This window comes from Haemaphysalis longicornis, unplaced genomic scaffold (genome assembly GCF_048455015.1).
Source record: "Haemaphysalis longicornis isolate Haplotype H1 unplaced genomic scaffold, Haemaphysalis longicornis Haplotype H1 scaffold_10, whole genome shotgun sequence".
NCBI classification, from domain to species: domain Eukaryota; kingdom Metazoa; phylum Arthropoda; class Arachnida; order Ixodida; family Ixodidae; genus Haemaphysalis; species Haemaphysalis longicornis.
Genome location: NW_027526204.1, coordinates 30,157,285 through 30,176,760, shown reverse-complemented (window position 1 = coordinate 30,176,760; position 19,476 = coordinate 30,157,285). Strand labels below are relative to the sequence as shown.

The window sequence follows — 19,476 nt, the reverse complement described above, 5'->3', positions numbered from 1 at the left end:
ATTGGCGCTGCAGGTAATATGAATAAATAAATAAATAAATAAATAAATAAATAAATAAATAAATAGGCCACTTCCTCCGACGAGGAAAGTGGTGCGCAACGCTGCTCAAAGCAGTAACTTCAAGTACCGTTGACACTATTATCAATCATCTAGTGTTTCCTGGATAGGCATAGTTTAGGTACAGTTACTGATGCTTTGAGTGTTCGTTTCAAGAGGAACTCAGAGATGGCGCCATGTGTCCAAGTAGAATGCTGCGAGGAGACCGCGTCCGAACTTTGGTCGAACGGTTTCGCCACTTTCCTTTCAGCCATGTAAACAGGATTCCCCGACGCCCGCATCTGAGTCATGACGCGAGGCGAAGTGATACCGCTTATTTTCCATTGCGGACTACTTACATAGCCTCCACAACGTTGCGGCGCTTGGCGCTCGCTCTCCGCTCGCTAGGCTGTGCCCTCTCCACATCGCTACGCCCGCGTTACCACGTCTCGTCCCATGAAAGGCCTCGACCGAGAACAGCTTCGCTTTTAAAATAGCAGGATCTTTGTTGTAATAAATTTTTTGTACAACATTCTTTTACGCCGCATTGTGGCTGAAAAGCCATGACCCTATAGGTTTTATTTTTTAATGAAAAGTTACCGCCCTAAATTACTTAAGTGTTAATAAACCTGGTATAAGCGACACCACTAGAATCCCATTCATGAACAGAATCCGAAGGTTGAGGTTGCGGATTTGTGATTGGTTGGATGTATATACCCCATGAAACGCTCGGGAATGCTGACTGGATTTTGAAACCGGCGTAAATATTTCAATATGTTCGCTTTTGTCTGAAAATAGGGTCTGAGTAATTGTTGTGTTTTGTACGTAGAAATGGCATCTGCGTCATGAGTCTTGCGGAGAAATATGTTTCCGTTTCTTGTCCACGCATTTCCCGCCGCATTTACGTCTTTTGGAATTTGCAGCGTCAGACAGTTCTTTCACTTTAGGGAACAGCTGTTCATGAGACACACGTTCCGGAGTGACCCTGTTGCCGTGTTTACGGTGTGGAAACTGCTTGCCGTAATATCTGAATGTAGCCCTAAAGTGCTAAAAAGCACTTTGAATTTGTAGCCGTAAATTATGCTGAGGTCGCCGCCTAAAAGTAGACAGATTTTCCTTCGCCGCCTGACCAAGCTGCCCTTCGATAAATAAAAGAAATTCTTTAAAGCCGCTTGCGATACCTGCGTAACCAAGTTTCTGTCAATATTGTCACAGTAAAATCCGCCCCGAACATATCCAGTAATATTGCCAGTTCATTTTTTTTTAATTTGTTAATGACTGAACGTTGAGATTAAAGAACGATGTATATGGATTTTCTTTATTTGCATGAGTCGGTTCATTTGAGCTGCCTGAATTTCCATTAGGTAAACATTTCCCCCGGTCACCAAACAATAGCAGTTGACGGGAATGGCGTCTGCGTCATCGGTCTTGCAGAGACACATCTTTCCGTTTCATGTCTACGCATTCTTCCAGCCGCATGCATGTACGTCATTTGGCAGCCGTCGCGTCAAACGATTGCTTCACTCTAAGGAACAGATGTTCGTTCACGTAGATGGTAACTGCTGGCTCCTGGCGAAGAGCAGCTGTAGTTAGCTTGCGTCTTTTGGTTTTCTCAAGGAACGCATTGTGGAGGCTACGTGCGAAGTGTTTGGCGCAAACGGGTGGTTCGCCAACGATGGCGAGTGTCGAAGTCTGCATCATCAACCCCCGTTGTTGCCGCCATGGCAAGTTCTTTTTGTCACTTCTTTGACCTGTTCCCAACCCATCTGTGGTGCACTTTTCAATTCGATGCTGTAGCTCCGCGAATATTGTTCGTTTTGCATGAGCTTAGCTTCAGAATCTTCCAGACTCTGTCTTTACTCTCCTCCTGTAACCTAGAAATATTGTTGCGACTCTTCATTGTCCTTCCTCAAGCAGTTCACTGTCGTCTTCACCACAACTTTCATTTACGGACGACGTGCTACTCTTAATTTTTATGATCTCTTTCCCTCCCATTTCGGAGATTTCCCGCAGTTCCCGGAATTCTTGCATGAGTTTTTGTTCAAGGTTATAACTCACGAATAGCGTGAAAGCAGGCCACAGGTATCAGGTAACAGCGGTTATCTGCATGAAGCAGCGTGCAATCAGCACGGAAGAACAAACGGTATCTGCGCTGCCGCTGACAAGTTACTCTTAATAAAAAAAATCTCGTAAAAGGGTAGTAACGGCCGTATTTGCTTACTCCTTACGAACCTTACTACCCCGCGGTAGGGTACGTATAGTTCTGCCACTAGCAACTGCATGGTTAGGAAATTTACTGGGTGCAGGAAGTAGCATGTACTAGATTAAGTTCGTGCTTATGACTAAGTTATGCATGGCCAATTAGTAAACGCATGTAGCTCAGAAGGGCGTTGGTGCTTACTCTCCTGGTTGTAATTTAGTAACTCTGACTAGTGCTGCGTTTACTACCTCCAGTTACTAAGCACCTAGTCTATACTGGGACAAGTAATTTCTCAGTGTTGCGTTAGTGAATGCCAGAGAGAGAGAGAGAGAGAGAAAACATTTTAATGATCTCAAATGTAAGAGTGCAACCCTAGTCCGGGAATCCATGCGTTGCCCTCGCCGTCTTGGCCCGTGTCACCAGGAGAGTCTGGTCCTCCGGTTGACAGCTGGTCAACAGTGTCTCCTACAGGTCAGGAAAGGAACAGGTGGAGAGGGGTGGTAGGGCTGGGTTGTGAGCGCATTCCACAATTATATGCTGGAGGGTACCTAGCAGTCAATGCCACAACTTTTTAAGCATTACCCTAACAAGACCAGGGCGACAAGCCGTCTGCAGGCACTATCAATAAAGTTGTCGTACCGTACCGTACCGTAGAGCGTACATTAGAGTTACATATAGGGTGTTGATGGCCGGGAGGTGGTCTGACTCCAGCAGTGCCTGCAATGCAATGAAGCGCCATGGGGGGCATCAGTGTGACCTTTCATTTTAGTCGAGCAGGGCAGGGAAGCAAAAATGCTGCCGACAGTAATTTTCCGCGTAGTGAAGCGCGTACTTTTTGCGTACCTTATCCGAACGCTGTTCACCGACCCGCCGCGGTGGCTTAGCGGCTAAGGCGTTTTGCTGCTGAGCCCAGCGAAACGGATTCAATCTCGGCCGCGGTGGCCACTTTTCTGATGGAGGCGAACAGCGAAAGTGCCCACGTGTCGATATTTCGGCGCACGTTATTAAGGTGGTGGAAGTTAATCCGGAGCCTACGGCGCGCCCCATAGCCCGGGTGTAACTTCGGCGCGTTAAACCCCCAAAATTAACTCGGTTCACTATTGGTAGCGGCCGTCGAATGTCGCCCAGGCACCGCAGATTGTCGTAAATGAACGGCTGCAGTAATACGCTGCACCACGGCTTGGCCACGAATGAGCTTGTTCCTATCCAGTAGCAACAGCGGGCCGTTCTTATTGCGGCACGAAGAGTCCGCTGCGAGCGCGGGAAGCAGTAGTTTCGGCGGGAGTGAAAAGGTAATCAAATCGGGCTGTCAAGAGTCACGGGCAAGCTGCGAGAATACAGCTGATCCCGTTCTTCTACCGGTAGCGCGGCATCTCTGTATGAAGTTTGCCGTATCTTCGAAGCGAAGCCAACTTCGAGCCTGCTCGCGCTCCGATCGTCACAGATATGCCATCCGCGTTTGTGACTTCGGTTACCGTCTTTTTCATAAGTGTATACACGTTTTCTGGTTTGCACGCGTATAACTCGGCAGCTTAGTGCACCGCATTGTGGTTTCATGAACGCCCGTCCGGCTTAACTTTAACACATGCACAGTATCGGTATAGGCATCTTCTATATATAACCATTTATTTATTTCTCCGCCCTCTTCATCTCTCTCGTCCTCTATCCACACTCTTTCCTCCCCTTTCCCTTCCCACACACAGAATAGGTGGCCAGATATACTACCATCAGGCCGACCTTTCTGTGTTTATTTCATTTCATGAAAATTCCTCTCTCTCTCTCACTTGCTGCAGTCTGCGCATTGGTAACGTAGTCGTAAACGAAATACGCCTAGAATGTTTAACGTTTCCTGTCACATGCATACAAACGCTTCCATTTAGTCGGTAGTGTGCGCTTCTCTCGCTCCGTGTCTAACCTCTTCGTCCGTGCGGCGTTGGAGGCAGCAATGTTTTGTGTTTGAACCAGCCAGCTCTCTTCCAAGCTCACGTAGATTTTACCCGAGTTCCTCAATATTCAGTAACTGGATTTAACGTGGTAAAATACGCAAGAACGAAATGACGAGGACAGGAAATTGGGCAAAGCAGCGCCTACGTTAGACTAATTTGTTTGCAGAAACACGGGTGCCTGTATACAGTTCATAAAATGTGATGCCATGCAGCGCCCACGGATGTGCTGACATCCAAGGACCCCACAAATTCATTCCATACGGGGGGTGCAGCCGTTGCAACTATACTCATGAATCTCCTGGAAAAATCTAATCAGGTAAAATTTGTCTTCAAGCGCTTAAGTTGGGAAAAATTGCGCGTGATCGCACATGTATAATTACTGCTTAGACTTCAGCTGTATCCTGGCGAATGTTTTTGTACCCTTGCGCCTCAAGCAGTTCAGTATGCGTGCCACTTAATTACCACGTGCCACTGCCCCACATTAGCGTATGAAACGTTCAGTTGGAGCTGAACGTCCGGCGCTAAAGTCCACTGTATTGGCCACCACCGACCAAATGCGCCCTATGGCGGCTTGTTCTAGGCGCACGCGTGGCTTTCTGGGTTTCCAGCCTAGTCGTCAGTCGTATTCTTACGCGATTACTTTATCCGATATGTGGCGCACGGGGCCAGGTTTGGCTCTTGTCACCCAAATTACGCCGTCGGCAACGCATGCAGTTTATTCAGTTGCCCTCCTGGCCCCGCTGCCGTTCTGCAGCAGCGGCGGAACCTTCTGCCTTGTCCTATGCTGCCGGCTCGGGAATATTTCGCCGGGCATGCGTGCTAGTTCAACGCACTCAAGGTTTGCATGCTACGCATGTGTGCGCATTACTGCTACTACTATACCACTACTACTACTACTACACCACTACTATACTACTTACTACTGCACTGCCAAGCGGAACTAGTACTGCACTAATCGGTACTACTACAGTCGAACCTCGTTAAAACGAAGTTGTGTCGGGGCAGTAAATTAGTTTAAATAAATCGGCTCTAACAAGTCGACGATCTTGCTCACGCAAAATTCCTGATAATGAAGGCATTATTCTAGGCTTCGAATCCGCTATACACAAGGAATCCTTAGCTGTCTCCTTTTGGCATTTTATACCCCTGTCACACGGGCACTTTCAATCGCGATTGAGTCGATCCGGATCGAGCTGAATCCGGATCGGGCCGCTGCTACGCGGCAGTTTCAATCGCGATCGAGCTCGATCCCGCTCGAACTCAATCCTGGTTTCTCAAGCGCGATCGAGGCTTCCAAGCGCGATCGAACGAAAGCGGCGATACTCTCGTCCCCGCTCAGTAATGGCACAGAAGGTGGCAACTTCAACTAACGCCGCAAATTGTGCCAAATAACTTGACCGAAATAAGCGTTCGGTAACATTTATATAGTTACGTATGCCTACGAACGCTAGAGGTTACCAGACGCCGGCCGCAAGTATGCATTGTTAACGCCATCGCGTTCACGAGCGCAACCGGTGCAATTTCTCGATCGCGAATGAAACGGGCCGTGTAGCAGCGGCAGTGCGTCGAGCGCGCTCAAAAACTCGATCGGGATTCACTTCAATCGCGATTGAAAGTGCCCGTGTGACAGGGGTATACAACGAATTGGACCGGAACATAGCAACGTGAAATTACAACAGAACAAAGTACGTCTGAAAAAAAAAAACAGGCCTGCGTTCTAATCTATTTTAACAAGGATGTGATCTTCGCTTGCCGGCTATTCACAGCACTGCCGGATGAACTTTTCCACGGTGTCCATGCACGAAACTACCTTTTCTACTTTTACAGTTTTACAAACTGTTATCTTCTATATTTCATGGTATGCTTTTTTAAACTAGCTACCGAGTTTAAAGCCTCACGCGAACAAAATATTTCTTTGTTATACCCGCTATCGCGCGTGGCTCTGGCGGTTTTCGTTTCGTTGTAAAAGGAATAAGCGTCACTGAAATAAAACGTGACCAACCAAAGTTCGTATTTAGTTCGCTACAGCCGATAATTCGCTATATCAGTGTTCGTTATAACGAGGCTCGACTGTACTACTACTGCACAGTGAAGAGAAGGAAAGCGTTGCTCCTTCCTAGTGTGGGCAGTAGGCTAAAACTCAGAATACTAGCTAGGGTGGAGGCCAAACTCCATTTTACGTTTACGTTCACGGTCACAGTTCGCACGGGCTCCACGTCGGCTGTTTGTTGTGGCGGCGGGACCCGATGAAAATTTCCGCAGGGTTGGGCAAAGGTATACGGCAGAGCATGACTGAGAGCGGCGAAGGCGACAAAGGGGTGTACGTGATGGTAGAGCCCGCAAGTAGGCCGATAGGAGTCGCCAAACTCGGCGCGCTATTGTTGCCCAGTATCGGATGCTCCACATACTGTACGGTCAAGTACGGCCAGGCAGCGTCGGTGTGCCAGATCTGGGGGCGCGTCATGTGAATGGGAGGCGGCTGAACAACCCGCGTACTGACTGGGTCGCGAACGCGCCTAGCGTAGTTCTTGAAACGACGCTACGCCGTAGCAGTTAATCCAAGAACTTGTACCTCGTGCTAATGTGTGAGGCTTTGAATGGTTCGCTACACAACGTAGGGCTTGTAGGGGCTTGTTGTAGGGCTTGAGGCTGGACTAGAATGCACAGCGCACAAAACACGAGAGAGCGAAGGGAAGGCGCTGATTTCGACTGATGTTTATTGGCGAAATCGCCACTAAATGTATGCAGCGGATACAAACTCCAGTAAAAGAAACAATTGACGTGACTTCTCACAGCACCTGTTGTGTGCCGTCTTTCAGTGTCTGTCTTTCGCGCCGTTAATACCAGGAAGTGACAATAGACACAGTTGATGTTTAAGGGTTAATTTATGGTACTGAGAAAAATGAACGTACAGCGAATTATTCATTGTTTTTGCCAGTTCTGTACTAGCCGCTTTCTACGACTGTACCCTCGACCAGTGTGACCGGCGCCAGAGTGGCGAAGCCACCCGTGCCGTACATGCATTGGCGAACAACGCCATCACTCACCGAGAGTGTAAAATTGGGCAAGTTGGTAGTATGTCTCTGAATATGACTTCCTTTTACGTTTACGTAATCTTCCATGGAGGTTATTGCAGAAAGCGGAGATGGACAAGGTCATGGCTACTTAGGCACGATGCCAGAAAAGGCAGCGTAGGAGAAATAAACCAATTGTACATTTACCACTTCGGAAACTGAAGAAAAAAAAAAGCATAGCAGAGGCATTACTTCGGGTACCATTATTAGAAAATAGCTTGATGACACTTTGTTATGGCGCACTCAAATGGGATCGACTGCTTGGCGAAATGGACTTGCCTGACAAAAGCACGTGTCACGCGCCGCGGTGGCTCAGTGTCTAAGGCGTTGTGCTGCTGAGTACAAACAAGGACGCGGGTTCGATCCCGGCCGTGCTGACTGCTCTTCAGATTGAGGCGAAAAGCGAAAACGCCAGTATATTTGCTATTTCGGTGCACGTTAAAGATCCCCAGCTGGTCAAAATTAGTGCGGAGTCCTCCGCTACTGCGCGCCTCGATCATCGCCCATGTGTAGCGTCGGCTAACTAAACGCCCGAAATTTGAATTTCACAGAACCAAGTATGGACTTGCTAGTTGCACACGTTAGAAACGAAATTTCAATAAATGCGGCATTTGCAATTAGCTTCCGTAAGTTTGTCTATCGTTGAATGCCTCGTCGTGACCGCACCAGAGTATTTGCTTTCTGCAAAATACCTTTTCACAAATCACAGCTGTTCTGCTCAGTGTGCGGTCTGCCAGCGACATTAGAGCTCCCTCTTGGCCAGATCAACGAGGGGATGAACATTTCTTCTCCTATTCGCCAGTTAACACGAGTCGGTGGAGAGACTAAATTGATCGCAGTGTCAAGGATGGTAGAGTGCCTTCCCGCCCGCAACAACAAACACGATTTTAATGTGCAATCAGATGTACGACGAGAGGCTTGAAAAGTCTGTGTGGGTTTGGTTCTTCAATGGTACTTGATACTTTATTTTGCCCCGAGCGGGACTTTCCAGTGAGGTATGATGTGGAATCGTGGAACCTTCCAACGAACATGTCTTGCGAGAAAAAAACTTTGGTTGATTCGTCTGTCATAGGAATCGGTAAAACACGAAAGGGGAATGTGCAACGAAATCTGCGGCTGAGCATTATTTGCTGGTCGGCGGCTGTCTTGTGGGTGTGCTGGGTGAGCGACATCCTGCTTGCGGGTCGCCCCTGCAAAGTTGTACTGGCGTCATTTCTGTGACGGATATAACATCAGTGAAATCTTGGTGTATCCCGGCATAAAACACTTTCGTGGGAAAATATAAAACCCGAAAACAAACAGCCCTAACTATAACGTACCTTTTAGTACTAAAGGTTGCTTCCCCGCAAGAAGACCCTGTGTGCAGGGGTGCACCCTTTACAGGCCGCGTGCTTCGTCGAACTGGCGTCACTAATGTGACGGATATGACGTCATTGAAATCTTTGTATACCCGGGAATAAAACACTTTCGTGTTATTAAAAAAAGCCGTCTGTACTTTGATGAATGACTGCGATGAAAATTAGTTTGGAATGCCGAATGACTGCGATGAAAGTTCGTTTGGAATTGAGCAGTTCCCTAACACCCAGTCGCGACAGTCCATAAGCAGCAATGCTGTCTTGTACGTTATGAATGATATCAGCTCCCACGTGTATAAATGTTGCGGAATTCAACCACGCGGGGCTTATGGCTTTGATTATTCCTTTCGGCTGCTTGGGTGTTGGTTGTGCATCCTTCGGCGGGGTTCTCAGGGCATTCGGTAACCGTTGTTCTCGCTCTGATTGCAGGCCTGGCAGAATGGGATATCGTCACGCCGAGCGACATGGTCAGGACGGCGGAGGCCCTGCCCAAGCCCTCGCTTACTGGTACCCTGCTCAGCCAGGTAGGAGTCTTCCTCGGCATCAGTAAGGCCAGTAGGGTGGTCACGGTCACCATCGTTTAGAGGATACAGTCTGTGAGGAGCCACGCTTCAGAAATAACGCAAGTTCCGTTGGCCCACTCTCGAGCCTTCTTCACCGCTTCATTTAACAGCCCGTACATGAGAGGATCTAGGCTTTCTTTGAAGGTGCTTAATGAGACTCCAAGCTTTTGGCCCGAACGTCAGGTTTGGGGCAAAGAATGGACGCGAAAAAGTGACACGCGATTGGAGTTGCTGGAAAATTTTAAAGGAGGCCTTCGTCCTGCAGTGGCATAAGCTGGTTGTTGCTGATAATGATGACACGAGGATAAGTGCAAGCTCCTATTTGATAAGACGTCACCGCTGTTGAGCTTGCTTGCTTTCACTCGCGTTATCGCACGGGCGTGTGGCAGCCTTCTGGCGTTCTTTTTTTCCCCCTCCCAATGCGCCCGATGCAGTGTTTATACGTTGGGATACGTTTATACGCCGTCGTTGCGGCAGTTTTTTTCTCGGAACATGCCTGGTAGTGCATTCGGTTGGTCTTGGAAACTCTCAAATTTTTTATACGTTGGCTGGCAACACAATGCCCAGCTGGCATGTCTGCTTGTGGTCGGCGCCCTACTGGCTAGCACGCCTACGGGATTGCGGCCGAATGCATAACAAACGTGACGCGGACTGTTCCACTGGGAGCGCCGGCTAGAGAGATTAGTCAGCAACGTGCAAGAGTGTTTTTATAAGGGAAAGAAACCCTTGTGTGCCTCGTGAGTTCAAAAATCCGGCATTGTCCACGTCGAATTGATGGCCGGAAAAATCCACTTACCGCGCACCGCCATCAGAAACTGTGACAAGGACATGAAACGAACACTCGCCCCTCGTGACTTAATAGTGCGTGGTTGGCAGAACTGATGCGCGATGTTTGCTTCATTGCAAACACAATTGGTAACTCCGTGCTAAGCAGCTACAAATCTTCATGGAACCGAGGTGAGAGCTCGTCAAGCCATCCACAGCAGCTTTTTTTCTCTCGGCCAGTCATGTCTTGTGGAGAACAAAAAATAAACTCGTGTTCTATTCGATTCTATCTTAACATGCACGCGAGGCAGCATTAATGACGCCTTTTATGAGTAGTGCGGCGAGGAAGCCATAATGCTTTCGCCTTCAAATCCCGTACGGGCTTTTAAGCGCCCCGAGGAGTTTTGCGAACAACTCTCAATTTGTGACGGTTCGCGACCGGTAGGGCTGATATGCCTGTATCGGTCGCGCGCCTCTCTGTACTGGACTAGTTTCGGCGTTCATATCTGTCTGTAGTTTTGCTACATTCTGCAATTTCCGACATTTCAACATTCCAAGACAGCTGGCAGGGTTTTGCGAGCGAGAGCGCCTCCGCTGTCGCTAACCAACCGAGAGGAAGACCGGTGGGAGATGGGAACACGGCATTTTTCGTCTACTGTAGTAGGCACTGAAGCCTTCGAACATTCAGCTGGCGGTCGAGCCAACGCTACCAGAAAGCGAACGTAAACTTCCTGCTTGCAATATGCGTGACTGCGGAAATTGTAAATGACTATACTTGACGAGTTGTTATTCTGCACGTGTTCCCCTCTCGCGCGAATAAATTAGTTGGTTTCAGGAGAGCCCCTTGCAAAACTGTTCGGGCTACCCATTTCGCAAAAACTGCACACATCGCAAAATCTAGATGATTGTCCGTTCACAGCCCCGCCCGGTGCCAAGACCAGGCACCGCTGTCAGGCATCGCCCGGGTTTCACGCTCCGTATACACCGCTGGTATGCCCTGTCTCCGGCACCCGACCGCCGCCACGCCGATGCGTCATTACGAGGTATAACATGTTTACGCGCCAGCATAAGTGGCCCGTGCAAAGTCGACGCGATCGTGTTTGAATAACTCCTGTACTTCCCTGCGTATAACCCGCTCGCGTGCTCACGTTGATGTCATTATAGTATAAGGGGGCGACGCTTGCATGCTACGACCCCGCGTTAGACCTAACGTCACGGTTTGAGGTCTAACGTCCTCAACTGGTACCGCTAGTTCGGCCTACGATGAGTACGACGTTGCCTGGCACGTTCTAATCCTCAACCTGATGGTTACAGCAAATTGTAGCGCGATAGACACGACGAAACGCAAGGATCAGAACGGGACAAGCGCTGGACGGGAGGCGCTTTCCTTCCTGCTTTTCCTGTGCAATGCAGTGCAATTTCCTGTTAACTAGCGGAGCAATTAACTAGCGGAGCAATGACGTCATATTCCAGGCATAGCAGAAACGCAGGTGTCACCGCTCTGATTTCTTCTCAATTCAAACCTGCTTGCCTTTTCTCTGCTCTCTAACGATTCTTTACGATACGGCCTCCATGCGCGAACTATGAGTGAAAAGAAGACGAATTCATGGTGCCCATGGCGAATTCTCTCGGTAGCAGCTTTTTTTCTTTTGCCCGTACTGGTCCTTACCCCGTTTCCTATATTCCCCCCTACTTGGAGCATGGATAGTCCTGTTCATAATTCAAAGTTCTACTACTACTGCTGTTACTACTGCTGCTATTACTGGATGCTATACTCTTGTTCACCGTCCAGGATGAGGTGTCGTCCATTGGTATACAGTTGCTAGGCGAGTTTTTGTGCTCTTACTCTGTTTCCCGCCTAATCGAATCGAAGTCGAATGAGGTCGCCGTCACGATAACCGTGAAAGAAAAGAAAAAAAGTCCCACAACCTGAAAAAAAAAGAAAATAAAGAATTGAACAATAAATCAACTTATAAATACCCGTATACACCTAACCTCAGCGCGATCGTTCAGCAAAACTCTCTCCACAACAGCAGGGCGGCCTCTGGTATAATTTTGGTTTAATTTGTTTTAAATAGCGACGGTTTCAATAGCATCCTCCCTGAAGAAGGAAGTGTATGACAACTGCATATGACTGGTACTCACGTACGAGGCAGAAACCTGGAGGCTCATTAAGAGGGTTCTACTTAAATTGAGAACGACCCAGCGAGCAATGGAACGGAGAAGATGGTAGGTGTAACATTAAGGGACAAGAAGAGAGCGGAGTGGGTCAGGGAACAAACGCGTGTTAAGGACATTTTAGTACAAATTAAGAATAAATGGACGTGGGCAGGGCACGTAATGCGAAGGCAAGATAACCGTTGGTCATTAAGAGTAACAGTGCATCCCTGGAGAAGGCAGGGCAGGGGGCGGCTGAAAGTTAGGTGGGCAGATGAGATCAAGAAGTTTGCGGGGATAAATTGGTCGCAGTTAGCCCAGGACCGGCATAAGTGGCGATCAACGGGAGAGGCCTTTGCCCTGCAGTGGGCGTAGATAGGCTGATGATGATGATGAAACAGCAACGGTGGGTGCTAGCTAGCTAAATCAGTGAGCGGTGACCAGTCCCCCAAGCGAGTAGGCACGCGCGCAGATGGGTTAAGCATCATCATCATCGGCACTGCTCTGTAAGGCCTCCCGCCCTCCTCCCCGCGCACTGAGCTCGTCCGGCCATGCTGAGCCTGCTTCGGCTGAGGAACCGCCACAGCGGCCCCCCCGCTGCCCCCGTCGCTGCGGCCCCCGGCGGCGCGGCGCCGCCGCGGGGGGCCAGCGTGGGCGGTTCGTGGAGCCGAGGCGCCGCGTCGCTGCTGCGCCTCCCGCTGGCCCCCGAGCGTCGCGTGCGGCCCGTGGCCAAGCCTCCGCGCTACAAGGTGGCCGCCTGGCTGCTCTTCCTGCAGATGGAGAAGACGCTGAGCCGCTTCCAGAGGGCGCTCAACCTGCCCGGCAGCCTGCAGGTCGACTCCGGGACGCCGGTGGTCGCCGACTCCCCGGCCATCATCAGCCTGCCCTGGATCTCGCCGGCGCCCTCGGCCAGCGAGGCCCGGAACCCGCTGGGCGACCGAGAGTTCCGCGCCTGCCTCGACGGCGAGGGCCGCCTGCTCAAGCCGCGAGAGCTCCGCCTCGCCGTCTACCAGGGAGGCGTCGAACCCTCGCTCAGGAAGGTGCGCCCGAAGCTTTCTCCGCGGTAGTGTCTATTATCCCGCCAACCGTGAGAATTACCGTCAGGAATTTCTCACTGCAGTCGCCTTTGATTGACTAAGCATCCTGAGATTTTATGGGAAAAATATTTCCTAAAAGCTCTTTCCTACAGATGCTCCTCTGGCACTGTGTCATAGCACTTGATTATAAACCAGAAGGCTCAGGTTAGAGTCTAGCAAAAAAAAAACAAACAAAAAAAAAACAAATGGAGGTCCATTTGGACCTGCCAAAAACACAATTTGTTCAATTGGAACCAATTACAAATGCAAATTTTTCCAATTGGACAAGTGTTTTCGGCAGGGCCACTTGGGCCTCCCATTGTTTTTTTCGGCTGGGAGTCCCGCATGGCCGAAGTTTTTTTTTAGCTTTCGAAATTTTTGAAGTTTTCGCTCATGGTGATTTTGATTTTTTTATCTGGCCTGGTTAATAAAATATCAGAAGATTGACGCACAGAACTTCCAGAATACGTTGGATTAGGATAAATATAGATTGTATTCTGTGTCTTTGAGCAGGGTTAGGCTAGGATTGTTGCAGTTCGGCTGGATTTGGGTAGGTTATAATACGTTAGGTTTGGTTACGTTAGCTTAGGCTTTGTTCGGTTACGTTGGGAGGTAATAGTATTCAGGGAATTTTGGGCCAGCCAGTTTTTTTTTTTGAAACTGCCGTGAGAATTTGCAGGAGGTAATTCTCACTGTTGCCATGAGATTAGACGCAGGCTTTCTCCACTGCCTGTCCCAACAGATCTGTTCCGAACAGCTCCGGGGAGCGTCCTTATGTCACGAACCTTGTGGCTCTTGCATAAAAAAAATATTGGCGGAGCCATACGGAACCAACTGTTACCTATCAAGATTAACGCCGCTGTTAGCATTTGCCAAAGAACAGGGGGCATGTAGTCTTCTTTCAGTGTGAGCGGAATGTCTAGGAAGAGTTTTTCGGTGACTAATGGTCACCGTGTGCCGTGAAAACGCCCAGGCACGCTTTCTTCTAATCTTCGCCTCTGCTAAGTCGTGCTCCTTCGGTGGTTGACGCCAGGTGGTGTGGAAGCACATCCTGAACGTGTACCCGGAGGGCCTGTCGGGCCGCCAGCGGCTGGCCTACATGCGGCGCAAGAGCGAGGAGTACGTGGAGCTGCGCGCCGTCTGGAAGGCCCAGATGGACCAGAAGGGGGGCCCCGGCAGCGAACTCCTGGCGGTCACCAACATGGTGCGCAAGGACGTGCTGCGCACCGACCGCACGCACCCATTCTTCGCCGGAGGGGACGACAACGCCAACGTGGTCGCCCTCTTCAATCTGCTCACCACGTTCGCGCTCAACCACCCGAGCCTCTCCTACTGCCAGGTACGCCACACCTGCTCCTCCCAGAACCCATCCTGAGCATCTATAGTGCCCAGGGGGACTCGCGGTGCAGTTGATATATCTTTAAGAGTAACAGTCTATTCTTAAGGACCAGACTGGTGTGCAGACAGTGATGCGTTTCAGCACGTGTTCTTCCTCTCTCGAAAACCGGTCCTGTAGCCTTCTTGCGTGCTCCTGACCGATGCTGGAATGTTATCCAAACAGGAAAAATGTGCAGATACACTTCGCTCTTTGCACATGTGTCAAGTCCTTTAGTGAACTAATGTCTTGATAATTAACATTTCATCCAGAACTAGTTAATTCTGTACAGGAAAACAGGGAAAAAACGTCTAACATTTAAGAGGATACTGAAGCGAACGCTGACAAACTGAGCATATTTATTGCGCTACGCAATTATACTTTTCTCTTCACGAACAAAAACATAAATCTAACTAGTAAAATGGACGCGGTTACACTGTGCAGTCGCTGTACACTTTCACATTGTTTCTGCCTTCACCCCTTCCAGTTGGGTGGACTGGACCACGACTGCACCATTTTTAGGTCGAAAAAAGCACAGCCCGATTAGTTTGTGGTCAGTCTGTTTGTATTGGTCCAGGGGCTACTTCAGAAGTCTAATTTTGAGAAGGCTGTTATGCTTTTTCGTTACTTTTGCAGAGCAGATTTTTACGTTAAGTTCAATGTCGAATACTGGTAAAGGAAGCGGAAGTGTGAGTGCATTGAAGGCCATTAAGTGCACTTTTAAAGGCTCCTTTGCTCCTGTGTCCGCAGGGCATGAGTGACCTTGCCTCGCCGCTGCTGGTGGTGATGCGAGACGAAGCGCAGGCCTATGTCTGCTTCTGCGCCCTGATGCGGCGCCTGGCCCCAAATTTCAATCTGGATGGCGTGGCGATGACGCTCAAGTTCCAGCACTTGTCGGACCTTGTCGAGCACTTTGACCCTGTGTTCTTCAGGTATGAACCACAGATGCTGTGCACAACGAAGAGTTTGCACGATCATTGCCCACACGCTTGCTATAGCAACTGCTGCAGCAGTTTCAAAAGTGAACAAAAAAGGAATGAGCTCCATTCAATTTGAAGGCTTTCAAGCGCAAAGCAGGGATTCGCCTAAGGGGCTGTGACGCCCTCTCGAGTAATTCCAGTATCAGCCTGGCGTTGATACCGAAAGGAGTCGAGAGAGGGTGCGGCAGCCCCTGAAAATGTTTCTAAAATGACACTAGATAGCTAATAATTTGAGGTGATTATTGTGTTAATTCATTTTTTTTCTTGTTATATATTATTGTGTGCTTATTTGAGGCCTGGCAACGACAGCCTTTGTGGCAATGGCACAGCACGAAGATCGCTTCCCACACCTTGCATATAAATAATGTGTGCCTCTGTAGCGCAATGGGATTGACAGCAGCTTCGTGACGCAAGGGGCCTAGGTTCCACCCTGACTAGGGGAAGCGGTGATCTTTTTGAAATCTGTGTGGATGCGTGACGCCGCATGACTGTGGTAGGTAGATACCGTGATCCAGAACGAGCTGCGGCGACAAGCTGAGCCCCTAAAGTGCTCAGCACTTAATTAACAAGAGATCCCCGGGATAAACTGTTGATATTCCTTTGGTGGTATTGTCACGTAGCCAAAGACGACGCAGATGTCTTGAAGGAAAAACAAGTTTACTAGAGCGAACTTGTGCTCCCCTAATAGCTCAAAGAATACACAGGCGGCGAAACAGCAGTCAAGCAAAGTGACGTGCGCAGACTGGTGTCTGTGAACCGAATACCGCGGCGTCTACTCTGTGGTCAATTATCTCTCGGCGCGAGGGCTTCTCAAACAGTCGAATTGAATCCAGGACACTGTAGATCATAGAAGATTATTCGAGGCTGGTGACGTTAATTCGCGACCCTGTCTCTATCAAAGGAGATAACACGTGCGGCATAAAGAATTGAACATGCACATCACTTGGCCCACGGATAACACAGTCAACATAGCCCGGCGCAGCCGGTCGGCAAAAACAAAACATAAACAAAAAAAAACCCAAAGCACGGTTCGTGGCAGTATTGTAGCTAAGACGGTGCCCCTTGTTGTGCAGGTACCTGCAGGAGCGTGGGGCCCATGACCTTTTGTTCTGCTATCGGTGGCTTCTGTTGGAGCTGAAGCGGGAATTCGCCTTTGACGATGCCCTGCGCATGCTCGAGGTTCTCTGGAGCTCCCTGCCGCCTGCTGCTCCTGAGGACGAGCTCGAGCTCCAGGAACCCCCGCACATAGATGAGTACGCGGAGGGTGCTATGCCACCACGCATGGGTGGCAACCCTTACTGCACGGTGCGTGCGATTCGCCGGCAGAGCTCGGCCGGCTCGGTGCACGCCTCGCCCGCCACACGAGTTCCAGTCGAACAGGCCGCAGCAAGCGACGAAGATGACGACTCGCAGGGCTACGAGCCCATGACCACGTCCATGACACGCGAGCTCAGCATGGAGCTGGATTGCCTCAACCGCAGGCTGTTCGAAGACCCAGACCAGCTGAAAGATAAAGCCGCCCCTGAGACAACCATGCAAGTTTGCAACGGGGTGGGGCCCCGTGGGGACGCCTCGTCGGCGCTCGTCTCCGTCACTCCTGCTCGCCGAAGATCTTCAGACTCGGAAGAGAGTGCGTCGCCAACTCGAGTTGCGCGTGCGCCCTCCTCGTCGAACCAGACCAGTGAGGGCTATGTGTCCGAAGAAGGTGGGACGGGAACGTCCTCCAGGGAGGCTTCCACCGAGACCCTCGACTCGGGCGTGGCGAGCAGCAACCCTCTCTCTCAGATTTGCGAGGCTACGGCGGTGCCATCTCACGCAGCCTCCAGGAGTGCCAGCAAGCCTCGCCTCCCACCACCGCAGGACCTCGGCGGCGGCAATCCATTCATGATGTTTCTGTGCCTCACGCTGCTGATTCAGCACCGCGACGTGATCATGCGCAGCAACATGGACTACAACGAGCTGGCCATGCACTTCGACAAGATGGTGCGCCGGCACCACCTGCAAAAAGTGCTGCAGCAGACCAGAGCCCTGTTTGCCGAGTACCTCCGGCTCGGCTGGGATGAGCCCTATGTGGAGAACGTCTGACCTCTCGCCGCTTCTTCGAGACTACACTCCCTCGTGGCTGCATCTCGAGGACTTGCCTGCCTTTTTTAATGCACTGTGCTGTGATTGCGTGAAATGGGGCTGTGTGCTGTGTTCACCTCGGTGATCTCCCCGCGGAACAGATGGCAGCACAAACTTTTATTTTGACGTGGCCACTCAAGCGCTTCCTGGGGCGTTGAGGACAGCCAGTGGTGATGCTGACAGTGCATTCCATTGCTTTTGGTGGACTCCCCAGCATGCGGTGTTTATGAATGTGACCATGCTTCCGATCATAGGGCACCTCAATGGTCTCATCAGGACGCTGCGTGTCTGGTATTCGGCATCGCTGCTCATCGGCTCAATGCGAGATGACATGACGACTCGTTTGTGCGAGGATTGACTGGTGGCAGATCATTCTGTATGGCGTACTTTTTATTTGTAATGGGAAGTTGGTTGCAGAATTAGAATGCGGCATTCCTGTGATTTTGTGGAAGAGTTCGGTGCAGTGAGCGGTGGTGTTCCGGCAACACGAAGTCTCTCTCGCGTGACAATCCGCGCCTGAGCCTGTGTCTTGTGTTACTGGTCTCATCTGTATTGGTCTTATCTTTTTTCGTGCTGCAGGTTTTATGTATTTTTCTGAAAGGCAGTCTTTCCGCAGTGGCTTATTTGTGCATCGTGCGAAGTTCAAATGTTCGCAACACCGATGTGGTCCGTAGATTTAACCTTTTCTTTCCCGTAAAGGCACGTTCGAACCTCGCAGACACACTGTGACGTGTTTTACTGTTTTATTGCCTATGCCACGAAGGCACAATACTAGTCCATCATCGAATTAAGACTTCGTGACTTTACGTTTTAGTGCCCTGTAACCCATTTGTGGGTGCCTCTGTGTTCATTTTGAACCGCTGCTGTGTTTGCGCGGTTCCCTCCAACCCGGTGAGGTCCTTGTTCGGGCTCGGTAGCGATGCAGTAGACTCGTGGCCATTGATAGGCGCTATAGGACAACGACCATTGTCGCAAGCAACATTTTTTCTGTCGCCCTTCGGCGCTTTTACTCTCGCTCTCACTACGAGGTTAGGCAGTGGTGTGAAATTGAGGGTTGTGACTTCTGTGATAGGCGTGTGTTGTTAGAATGAAAGAAACCCTACATTCTCTTGGCCTTCCTCCTGCCTCGTGTTTTTGGCCTTTTTTTTTTAATGTCTAATGCTCTTGCTAGCAAGCGCGTGTGCAACAGCAATGTCTTATACTTTTTATCTGTTTCACTGTACCATGCCAGCGAACTTGCTGATATTCATTACTGACATCGGTTAGCGCCGTTCCTCGTTTGGCATTATTTTTCTTTGCAACCATGTAATTAAGTTATTGAACCTATTGTCTCATGCTAGAGCCACGTGATTGTGCTTGTGAAGGATTCCATCTTTTGTTATCGTACTTATGGCTGGTAGCGCCACTGAGAAATAAATGCAAACTCAACTCGTGGATTCATTTGGATCCGGCTGACGGAGCTCTTGTGTTGTTCATGAGGTTTTCATTGAACAAGGAAACCTGACCGTGCATACAAAATCAGTTACAAAAGTCGAAATTTCTAGCTTGTCCACACTGTGTCCTGAGAGCACAAATGGTGTAACTTGCCTATCGTATGGGGTTGGTGAGCTATTGGGTAAGTTTGTGCAGGCAAGAAAGTCGGGCTGGCTGGAAACGCAGGTGAAGAAAGAGAAACGCATGGGTTAGAAGATAACAAAGCCAGTGTTCTTACTTTCCTTTTTATCATGTTGTGGAACGGGAGTGAAACTTTACGCAGCTCTTAAGAACAGAACTAGCAAAGAAACCAGAATTGCTGTACAATTGCACTGCAAATGTGGAACGTTCT

General features: G+C 49.7%; 1 protein-coding gene across 2 annotated transcripts in view; it reads left to right on the top strand.

The window, feature by feature from the left end:
* Positions 1-19,126, top strand: part of LOC144158332 (TBC1 domain family member 25) — a 128,427-nt gene extending 109,301 nt beyond the window's left edge. For both annotated transcript variants that reach the window (XM_077689154.1, XM_077689155.1), the window contains exons 4-8: positions 9,041-9,135; positions 12,873-13,136; positions 14,206-14,511; positions 15,298-15,479; positions 16,601-19,126. In XM_077689154.1, coding sequence (XP_077545280.1) covers positions 9,041-9,135; positions 12,873-13,136; positions 14,206-14,511; positions 15,298-15,479; positions 16,601-17,612 — 1,859 coding nt within the window. In that variant the 3' untranslated portion in view covers positions 17,613-19,126. The remainder of the gene's footprint in view (positions 1-9,040; positions 9,136-12,872; positions 13,137-14,205; positions 14,512-15,297; positions 15,480-16,600) is intronic.
* Positions 19,127-19,476: the final 350 nt, after the last annotated feature.